The following is an 11,342-nucleotide window of genomic DNA, read 5'->3' on the forward strand; positions in this document are numbered from 1 at the left end:
GACATCATGTGCGAATCATTAGGCATGTCTTTAATACTGGTTTGCTGGTGGCACTAAGCTTCTCGCAAAGCAACCAATATCACTTGTCCTACTTGACTACTTGATTTGACATCATTTGCAGCTCATGAAGCATGACCAACTCAAATCATTTCTGTTTTGCTAGTGGGACCAAGTTTTATGACAAAGCAATCAATAGCAAAAAGCCATATAAGAGTAATATAGAGCATCTAAGGAATCTGTTCAATCCACTACAGAACAAATTCATGGGAGAATCTTCATAAATTCCAAAGGAAAATATTATAAAAGTCAAAGGAAAGGTATAAATCTGGGGCCTAACAAGGAAATCCACTGGAATGGGTAACAACTTGCGGGAATACTCGTTGAAAACAAAGAATTGAATAAAATTGGTTCGAGGGAAACAAAAACTGGGAAGTCCACCCAAATTAGGGAAATGAAGAAACCCACCTAGGGTAGAGATATGGATAGCAAAGGATAACTACCAGACATCGCAGCAGCCATAAAACAACGTAGATAGGGATTATAAGCTCTGCCTTCAATTGCATGGAATTGTCACTTCTCACAAATGGAAAAATTCAGATGATTCAGCTCTGACTTGACTATAACAGATAACAACACCTGAAAGTTGTATTTGGATTCACAGAGTGAGAGTTGCAAGATTTTAAAATGCACAATCAATGATCTAAAGTAGATTCCAAATGGAAAGGTAGTTTTGAGTTCAAATAAAATGAGTAGCCATACTCCTTTCAGAGTTTGAGAATGCACACATTTAGGTGGATGCCTGAAAGTCCTTTTGGTTGTGGCATTTGGATTTGGGGGGACAGCAGGAAATTACTGTGACACAGGCACAAAGTCAATCCGATTCAACATAGATTATTATGTGTCAGAGGATATGGAAATGAGAGTAAGAATCTGACACATGTCAGGTAATCTGACTAGGCGAACTGAACGAGAGAGATTGGTGGACTCATGCAAAGAAGATGTTTAAACACAAAGATATCTTGGGAATTGCAATTTGCAATATGCATATACCTATAGAAAGGGCATAATTAAACGGAAAAATTTTTGCTTCAAAATTTCATTAAGTTGAATGCATAAGGAAAAATGAAAACGGAATATAAAAGTGTGGTTCAGAAATCTGTGCAAAGATAGAACCTACTATGCATCCAGCAGTGGATACTTGCAAAGAACACATAGATTGGTGAACTCCCACAGTGGTTGGCATAATGATTAATGGGTAACATGTCCACACCCCCACCCCCCCCCACCCCCCCCCCCCCCCCCCCCGAAAAAAAAAACAAGTTTTTAAACTAAGGACCAGAACAAGAATATGCTGAACAGCAGCTTTATTTCCAGTATGAGCCTTAAAATAAGATGTGGTTGTTTCTCAAGAAATTAAGCTGACGTCTACACATGACAGCGACAAAAGATAGAACTAAGACCTCATATAGATGTGCCAACCGAAGGAGAATGTTTCCATCTTCAAGCTCCTGCCAAGTTCAAGAAAACAAGAGAAAAAAATAATTTAGAAGGTAGAAAAGAAAAAGTACCATCTTGAGCTCCTTTGGGGTGTTACACACAGCAAATATTTGGCAGAAGTCTTCGACACAGCTGGCAATCAAGTTTGAAAAGCATTGTTTCATGCTTTTAATGCAGGGGTAATTCACTTTAATTCCTGGCAGCAATCTCCATGAAACAAGGAGAAAGTGGTGCTCTAAATAAGCGTGTCTTGCACAAGGATAATCCAGGACATACCTGGAGAGTTAAAAGTGCAACATTATCGGGTAAATTATAGGAGGGATCCACTCCTGAAAAGGTTGATATATGAGAATTTGTCCAGTTACCTCCAGCCTGCAAAAGTGAATGTATCACTTAGGCATCACAGAATCACAATACGGGAAACGAATTAAAAGAACTTTGTTTCACCTGTTCTGTGAAGGCTAAAAGAAATGGAGAATATATTTCTTGTCCCGCTGAACGTCGCCATTTAGCACCCTCACCCAGAGGGTCAATTCTGAGATAAAAACTTCCTTGGATCTGAAAAAATTTTCCAAGTTAGTTAGAGGTAATAGCTCCAAATCCTTACTAAAAAATTTGACACAGAAGTAATTCTAATTTTTAGTGTCTGAAAAACATTGAACCATCATGGATTTTAGGATTGGGAGAGGCCTGTAATAGATGGCTATCTGCACCACAACATCAGGGAGGATAACTGCAATAGTGATATGTTGAATTGTGAATGGTTGTGCAATTTCTCCTTTGGAGCCCTTAAGCGATCAGGCAAAAGAATGACATCCTCTCATCAAGTGTAGAACAACAACAACTCAAGAGAAGCACACATGGCAGCCTGATGCAGATACAGCTGCACTTGCATGGTTGGACCAGCATGACAGGCTTTGGAAGCCAAGAGCTAAGAAGAACAGGTTCAGCCCAGAATTTTGGTCCAACAAGGGTTGGAAATAAAATTAGTAGTTACTTGTTTTTTATTTCATGATTTTTATTTGCAGATTTGAATGTAGGAGTTACGATTTCTTTCCTTTTATGGTTGTTTCCTAGTTTAGGCTAGCTACTATTTCAGTTGAGTTTCTAATTTCATGTCTCTATTTTCCCTATATATAGGTTGTAACCAATATACAAGCTAGAATGATTTGATTATTGAATGAGAATTTGTTGGATATGCTCTGTGTGAGTGTGATTCCCCCCCCCCTAACTACTCTGGTTTTTCAGCCAAAAACTCTTCATTCAATTTCTAAAATCCAAATCTGTCTTCTCCACCGTGTTACATGGCCTCAAAGTACAACAATTAAAAACTAATTCAAATGGAAACTAACCTAAATTAGCAATTGAAATAAAATCTCCCAACTAACTTGATGGACACCCTACTCTAAAAATAAAGGTAACAAATAAAAAGTCTTGTTACTAAATTAACCCCCAAATATTCCCACACCCAACTGCATTGAGAGTCTTAGCAGGACAATCTAATAAGGAAAAGAAAACCAAAAACAACTCTAACTCTAAGACTCAACTCACAGCAGATGGGAACCCCCCCCCCCCCCCCAAAAACAAAATCGTGAACACTGTAACAAAGTAAATATAATAGAAATTGGTTGTGGTGTCTTGACACAGTAACAAAAAAGAAACAAAAAATCCTGGAAATCAGAAACACAGGAATTAAGTTTTGTATGAGAGATTCTACAATTTGAAATATAGTTCTGGCCAGATATTTGATATCGGGAATAGATGATGTAGTATAAGTGAAAAACTGTATGAATGAAGTTAAAACTCGAAGAAACTAGAACTGATAGCAGAGACTTACAAAATTGAACCGATTATGGATCAAAACTTAAAGAAGAAACAGAAGACAAACCTACGAGTGCTGGGTCATTATAGAATTTGTGATAAAACAACTAGAATCAAGTGGAGAAGAAAGAAGGTTTAATGATTTACTCCAAATTAATAGCAAAAAACAAAAGGAATGAGCTGAAAAATAATAAGTATAGTTGTAGGGAATCTACCCTACCTTAGCCTGTAGAGAAATCCATTTCCACCATCATGAATCCACACAGAACAAAAGAAAAAGAATTTTTTTAACTTTATTCATAAAATTTGCATGCTTCCAATCGCAGGAGTATAACAGTATATACGATTATACGCTCCAATACAACTCAAAAATTGAAACTTTAACCCATCCTCAAGGCTCAAACATTTAGTTCACAAGGACTCCAAAATAGAAAATAGAAACTAAAAATAGGCTAATCTACCTACCAGCAATAGGAAACCAAAATAAAAAAGAAACTGAAATAGAAACTTAAAATAGACTCAAGCCAGTCAAGAACTATTAGGAAATAGAAAATGGAAACTAAAATAAATTTCAAACTAGACTCTAAGTCCATGCTCTGAACACTACCCATAATAGAGGCCCATTAAAGAAGCTCATTGTATCAAACGTTTGCCAGTGTCATTTTGAATCCTTTCTTCCTCCCACACATCTCCTAAAAAAGGGGGAAATTTCCTAGATCTACTAAATAAAAATATAAATTGCAAAACAAGTAGGGTTGACTTTGACACTTTGTTTTACACCTACTTTTCTTGCAAGCCTACTTGTTTTGCAATTTAATCTAGTAGATCTAGGAAATTGTCCCCAAAAACAAAGTCTTGTAGACGGAATTAACATTCAACAACAATAATAGAGTAGTCAAGGCACAGGATTTCTTGTAGATCTTTTTGACAACCAATATTTTCTAAAATAACAATTATTTAAAACAACTTCTAGTGATACATTAAATACCCATGGTGTTAAGGCTACCTGATTTAGATCAAGAGAGGTTCCAACACAAATATTCATGTCGGAACAAGCCCAAATCCTTGTCTAATGTGTTAAATAAGTAGCCTAATGGATTATATGGGTCAAGGGTTGGAAATTTTTATGTTTTCTACTGTAATGGGTCTATATTGAAAGCCCATACATGAGGGATAGTGGCCCATACGAATTTAGCAAGTTAGTTTATCTAGTCCTCTAAATTTGTAAAGTCTTGGGGATGTCAATAGGTTAGTTTCATTGTTAGTTGTGAAAGACCTTGAAAATGTAAAGTTCATTAAATATCTTGAAAAGGTCATGATGTAAGTCCTTGGAAATGTACAGGCCATTAAGTCTAGGAGGAAGTTCCAATGAGGATCTAGAACCCTCCCGGACTCTCTATAAAGCAGCTCGCTGTAAGCATTTGAAATCAGAATTGAATGAAATTGAGTTTGAACAATTCTTCTGTGAGAAACAGATCTGGAGTGAGATTCTATTCCTGGTGAGAGGTTGGGGTGGTTGCTGAAATACTAGCCAAGGCTTGGGGTGAGACTCTTCAAGCATATCCTTCTTCTTCCGTCTTATTTCCTCTATTCTGACTCTGCAACGTTAAGTGAGTACATTTAGTTTGTTTCAATTTAGTTACTGTTGTTCCTGTGTGTTATCCGAGGACATCTAATTGTTGATCATTGGGGTATAAAAGACAAAGTTAATACTGATTTACTGCAGTCAAAGCAGACCTGCGATACCCTTGTTTTCAAAAACCAGCCTCTCAACAAAAGAGTTGCCCATAAGCATTTGAAATCAGAATTGAATAAAATTGAGTCTATACAATTCTTCAGTGCGAAACAGAACTGCAGTGAGATTTTCGTTCCAGGTGAGAGGCTGAGGTGGTTGGTGAGACACTAGCCTAGGCTTGGGGTGAGATTCTTCAAGTCATATCCTTCTTCTATCTTATTTCCACTGTTTTGTCTCTGATTTTAAGTGAGTATACTCAGTTAATTTTAATTTAGCTACTGTTGTTCCGGTGGGTTATCTGAGGACATATTGCTGTTGATCATTAGGGTATAACAGACCTGAGTTAATACTGATTTACTGCATTCAAAGCAGACCTGTGATACCCCTGCTTTCAATGAATTAAATTTTGGTCTTCACTGATTAGCAGCATCTGGTCTATTTTCAGTTCTAAAATTTTCTCTCAAATCTGATCACCTTGGGTGCTGTTATCACGTTATCTTGGATTGGTTATGAACTTATTAGAAGGTTAGACCAGATTACATTACTACCACTAGTGTTTTAATCAAGGAACAAAACATTGCATATGGAACATAAGATTAAAGAGTAAAGCTTGATTAAACCTAGTTCAATGCAACAATTCCAAATTATTAAAAATCCAATAAGAGTGGAGTTGTGCTTACCATTAGTCCTGTGCATTCATCTAGGATGCAGACCTGTTCACTTAAAGCCTCTGCAACACCTCTAGAATCATCATGAAGCAACCTCCTACACATTACGAGAAAGTAAATTAGAAAAATAAGAAGTATACTACATAAAAGAAATCCAACAAACAGGACTATTTATGCATTGAAAGGGATAAGAATAATTCGTAAACATACTTTGAAATTTCACACATTTCAGTGGTTTTGACCCAACCCGAGACGAAACCAGGTATTTGGGAAATTTCAGAAATTTTGGATTTTTTGGCCCAAATTTCTAGCAATAGCCCAGAAGAAGAAAAAAACCTGGTTTCGACAAGATTTCGGAAATTTTGACCTAAATTTCGGTTTTGACCTTGATTTAGGGAGGGGGGAGGAGGGAGGAGGGGAGCACTAAGGGCAGAGAAAACCTATGAAGCATCAGCTCTACTTGTCCATCCACCATACTGGATCCGCCCACTGATCGATCAACCAATACTGAGAACTCGGTCCTATTATCCACCATGTAAATTCCAAGATTAATCTGGAAAACAAAGGTAAAGCTTTTTACATGTAACCAAAGTGGAAATCAAATTACAGAGATTGTACCAAGTCATATTTAATGAATATGCAGCAATAGGAATTACAAACCCTGCAGGATGGGCAGGTACTATTAATAACTTGATACATTTCAAGTGATCCTTTTTGACTTTTTTCTTGAGGGGTGGATTCTAGTTGTTAGACTGAGGCTTATATCTTCTGATGTTCAGCATGCTTGGTATCCTCCTACTGATTGGATTATAAAAGCTAAGTTTTGTAGGACTTTGCAATGAAATGCGGTTCCTGAAGGTGTTGATGAAGCATTTTTTATCATGAAAAGGCTTAGTGGGCTTAGTGTACTTAGGCACAATTTGTATGTGTTACAATCTCCGCAGACCCAAAGGCTATGCATGATCTTGGGGCTGTAGATTTCAAGGTCTCGCAGATAGCATGACTTGATTATTGAAGGAAATGCTGCCTTAGAAATGAGAAATAGTGGTACTTGAAGACATCTCCATCGTGTTAGAAGGGACAGATCTCCTAGTGCTTCTAGATATATTCCTTCTAATGGATGAGCTAGTAGTCTGGCTGATGAGTTAGAAGTCTGGGGTGTAGTCATCATCTGTAATTAAGGTCCTCATCAAATTGCAGTGATCTGGTAGTTTGTATTCTTTTTTTGGCCTTGAGCCAGTCTTTTCTGTTGTTTCCGTGTACTATATCTTTCCTCTTTTCTTGCCATCAATAAAATTTTGCTATCTATAAGAAAAAGAAAACAGACAAGGGCAGAAAGATGGATGCAAATACCAAAGCAAGAAGAAGTGTCAAGAGGAAGATAGAACAGGAATTGAAGCAAAATTAGCAGATCTTTCCTCCTTGTCCAGGGACTCAAGTGGCACTGTTGTTGGCTTTTTGCTCAGCATAGATAAGGGGTATACGGAAGACTAATTCTTAGGTGGCAGACATCACTGTAAGAGTGTAAGGTAGAATACCCAGATGCAACCGCTGATGCCAAAATATTGCCCCCACTCTATTACCCAAAATATGTCTCCCAAGGTATATAGCAATGAAGTATGGTACTTAGAGAGTAATTACAGATCATTATATCTCTTTTCTCTTTAGTAGCTTTTAAGACTCTCATTGACCTGAACCTATAGCTGAGTAGTCAATTTATCTAGGAGTATAATTCTGCATAGTTAGGTGAGAATATGATGGGTAGATTTCAAGTTATAGAGAAATCCTATTGTGAGCAGGAAATTAGCAAACAGTTCAGAGCAGCAGAATTGATTGTAAACTTTTAAAAGGTTTTAAACAGAATTAAGATATGTCATCAGTCAATAAAGAAGCAATCTGTAAACAGAATTTAATTAACAAATCAGAATTATGAATTTTAATAGAATTTGATGCTAGTGAGGAAACCCAGTTTTGATTAGAACTTGAAATTCTAAACAGAAACTGAACTAGAATTAAACTGAAATCAGAATGGGGCAAATTAAGAACACATGAGAAGAAACATGAACAGAACTACAAGGAGGAGGAGGGAGATCAGATCTGGAATACCAATCTTGTATGCACTCTCAACAGCGCCAAAACTCATAAGAAAACAAAAAACCGTTTAGGCTATGTTTGGAGGCCAAGAAAAGAAAAGAAAAAAATTCAAAAATTTTGAATTTAAAAGAGAGAGAGAGACAAAAAAATCATTGTGTAATTATGATTTTTGTCTTATTATGTCTTTTGTACTATTTTCTTTTCTCGTCTTCCAAGCATAGCCTTACTGAAAACAGGTCCAAGTGATAAGGGGGTGTATATATATAACCTTTCAAATTTCTTGAAGTAAATAAATTTAAAACGGAACTCTTAAAAGCTATTAAGTATCCTAATCTAACTAGAACACTTAACTGTAATACCATGTACTAACTCCCCCACCCAAAAAAAAAACTCTATGGATCTTATAAATTAGCTCTGTTACAATGAAACCCAACAAAATAAAAGGCCCAACCTATAACATAACGACCCAAAGCTTGTTTTCAGCCCATTGGACTGCCACCAGCATCTTGTGGACCACCCAAGCTTGCGCCTAGGCCTCCATACTGGATCATACTCTGATGTAACTGCATCACTTATCATACATTCAAGTGTTCAACAGAATTACATGCTAAAGCAAAAACTGACAAACAAAACTTAAAATATTCACCAGGTTAGAGATGTACTCAAATATATTTAAAAAAAGAAGAAGAAGTAGAAGAAGAAGAAGTATAGGAAACTGAAACCCTCCAAAGTCCTAGTTTTCCAATCACCAAGATAAGTTCAAAGCCCCGACCATAGACAGGCAAACAATAACGTAGAACATATATCATAACAACAAACTCAGCGTTATCCCAACTTAATGGGGTATGCTAGATAATAACATAGAACATATATCATGATTATACGTATATGGAACATACTGGGTAATAATTTCCAGCAATGGGTTGGCTCACTTGTAGGTCCCAATCTGTTCTATAATCACGAATCTGCAGACAAAAAAGTATTTCTCTAAGTCAATGAATAACAAAGTAGTTACACAAAAATTACCCATGGCAAAATTTAAGAGAATTAAATCAAAATTTTCAAAAGCAATATAAAAATTGAAATTTTATAACTGCCACAGGAAATATCAAGTTTATCAACGTAATAACTAATTCCTTGGATACAAATACAGCAGAGAACGCACGTGGTCAACTTACCCTTTTAATGAAATCACGCCCATTAGAATCTGTATAGAACGTCTTGTTGGTATCCATGGTAGTAGCAATTTGAGTTATAATTTCTTTCCCTATTCCATCATCAACAGGAATAGGGCCAATCTACATTGAGCATATTGTTAACAAACATAATTCATCAAGAATTACAAACATTAAAGATCCATTGGATAACCGTAATCAGCACCACAGAGAATAAAACAAATTCATGTACGGAACAATGCACAAGAAGGTATCTTACACTGAATTCAACTTCAGCATGTTCCTTTGCCTTGTACACTCTGGTGACCTGCACATGGAAGCAGTATTAACCTGGTGAAAAGTCAAAAAGACATCCCTGGGTGAACATAAGACCTTAATCTCTATATCGGAACCTACACAAAAAGAAACTTTCAGTCTCTTCTAGTGTTCGCTATAATCATATGGAAAGGCTGCTTACAGGTAGAAGCCCCAAAAATAAATTTCTCCATAGCTTTCAAAGGAATACTAAAGGCTGGCTCTGCATGGTTTTTACAGTCAATTCAATTCCTGTTTAAGCAACACTTCAAACTAAAGCATCAGGTAAAAGAGACTAAATCTTTCATCCCTTTATAGACAGTGTTTGCCCCTCTCAACAAGATAGGATCCCAGGAAAGACATCACCCAATTCATTTTTTACTCCTCAAACAGAGCCCCTTATAACTCAAGGGGAACGGACAACAGATAAAGAGGTGGGATGCAGATTCAGCGGAGAGATGTTAGGGAGACAGAGCCTCTTGAGATAAGGTGATCGATGGTCAATATACAGTTTTGGCAGCACACCATAAGACATTGCATTTTGGCCAGGAAACATTTAACTTGGATGAGTTTGGGGAAAGTTTGGCGCACTTGGCCATTCCAATGGACCAGAGAACTTTATCTTTCCCATCCTGCTGGATTACCTTACCATGCAAAGCTTGCAAAAATGAAATCATCAGCTGAAACACCCAATCATTAAGATTTTTACAGAGAGAAAATAGACCATACATCTGAGCAAAATCAGCAACTAGAGTTTGTTTGTCACTAGCCACTTCATGAATAAGTCATAAGTGGGAAGGCCATCTTGAGAGTTGAGACGAATATCAAGGCACCAATTATCATTCAGAATGAAGTGGATTAATCAACCCTAGTTTTAATTCTGATATGCCACAGGAGTTGCTAATTCAAACCCATGATACTTCTCGGTAAGCTACACCCACGCATGCTCCCAAGTTCCAGATTTTCCAATCATTAGCCAGCGAGGCACCCTTGGTACTTATTACTCCCTTCCAAAAACTGTCAGGTTCACAGCTGAATCACAAGAATCATTTAGAAAGCAAAGCATTTTTCAGGAGAGTAACTTCTCTAAAACCCAGACCTCCTTTCGTCTTGCCACTGCCAATCTACTTCTGATTGAAGAGATGGAATTTATGATTCCCATTTCCCATTCCAACCATCCCAAAGGAAATTAAGTTCATCTTTGTTCTATTATTTTCTATCATCAAAACCGATAGTAAGCAGAGGGAGAAAGTGAATAGGGACACTGACCAAATGCCTCTTTGATTATAATAATCTTCACCCCTTTTGAAAGATATTTTCCTTCTCAAACCACTAATTTCTTTTTCGTTTTCTCAATTGCTGGATACCAAACAGAGCTCTGAATGAGAACTATTAAGTATAGAGACAAGAAGAAATATATCATATATGACTACCATTCTTAGATACTTTTCCTTTGAGCATCTTCAATCACAAACCAGATCACTCAAAGTATACAGCGCTAGGCATGGGAAAAAACAATGGGCATCCTAGGGGGCCAAATAACCCAGAGCTTCATCTGCCCATGGGAAAACCATCGTTCAACTCATCAGTCATCACACTGATACTCCCCCTTGTTCATACAACTCAATGGTTTTCTTAACAGGTTCTTTCTTCTCTTGCTCATACAACCCAACAGAATTTAGTTTCCTTTTCTCTATAATGTTTCTTTCAGAAGTTTCGAACTACACATTAGAACAAAATTACTTTCTCTCTTGTTTGATGTTATTTTTTAGTAGTTACATGACTCACTATACTTTATATGATATAATCTGTTGTTATTGTACTTCTATGCATCTGTATCCCTATGTACTTTTTATTCAATAAAAAGTTGTTACTTAACACACACACACACACACACCCAAAAAAAAAAAAAAAGACACTCCAAAATGAATGCGTTCATGCAAGCTCAATGCAGAACCAACCAGTACATAGGTGGCAAGGTAAAGGAAAGTTGACTGCATTCAGACAGTTCTGTGCAGCAATTAATAACTGCATCAAAAGGGGGGGGGGGGGGGGGGG

At 36.9% G+C, this 11,342-nt stretch overlaps 1 protein-coding gene across 2 annotated transcripts in view; it reads right to left on the reverse strand.

Annotated features, from left to right (window-relative positions):
• The window catches only part of LOC122093666 (alpha-mannosidase At3g26720-like), a 59,893-nt gene that overhangs the window by 2,737 nt on the left and 45,814 nt on the right, over nt 1-11,342 (reverse strand). For both annotated transcript variants that reach the window (XM_042664049.1, XM_042664048.1), the window contains exons 15-22: nt 9,250-9,297; nt 8,994-9,113; nt 8,715-8,780; nt 6,162-6,274; nt 5,734-5,818; nt 1,945-2,055; nt 1,774-1,869; nt 1,461-1,508 (exon numbers count right to left, since the gene is read on the reverse strand). In XM_042664049.1, the coding sequence (XP_042519983.1) occupies nt 1,461-1,508; nt 1,774-1,869; nt 1,945-2,055; nt 5,734-5,818; nt 6,162-6,274; nt 8,715-8,780; nt 8,994-9,113; nt 9,250-9,297 (687 nt within the window). The remainder of the gene's footprint in view (nt 1-1,460; nt 1,509-1,773; nt 1,870-1,944; nt 2,056-5,733; nt 5,819-6,161; nt 6,275-8,714; nt 8,781-8,993; nt 9,114-9,249; nt 9,298-11,342) is intronic.

Source organism: Macadamia integrifolia, chromosome 11, assembly GCF_013358625.1.
Source record: "Macadamia integrifolia cultivar HAES 741 chromosome 11, SCU_Mint_v3, whole genome shotgun sequence".
NCBI lineage: Eukaryota > Viridiplantae > Streptophyta > Magnoliopsida > Proteales > Proteaceae > Macadamia > Macadamia integrifolia.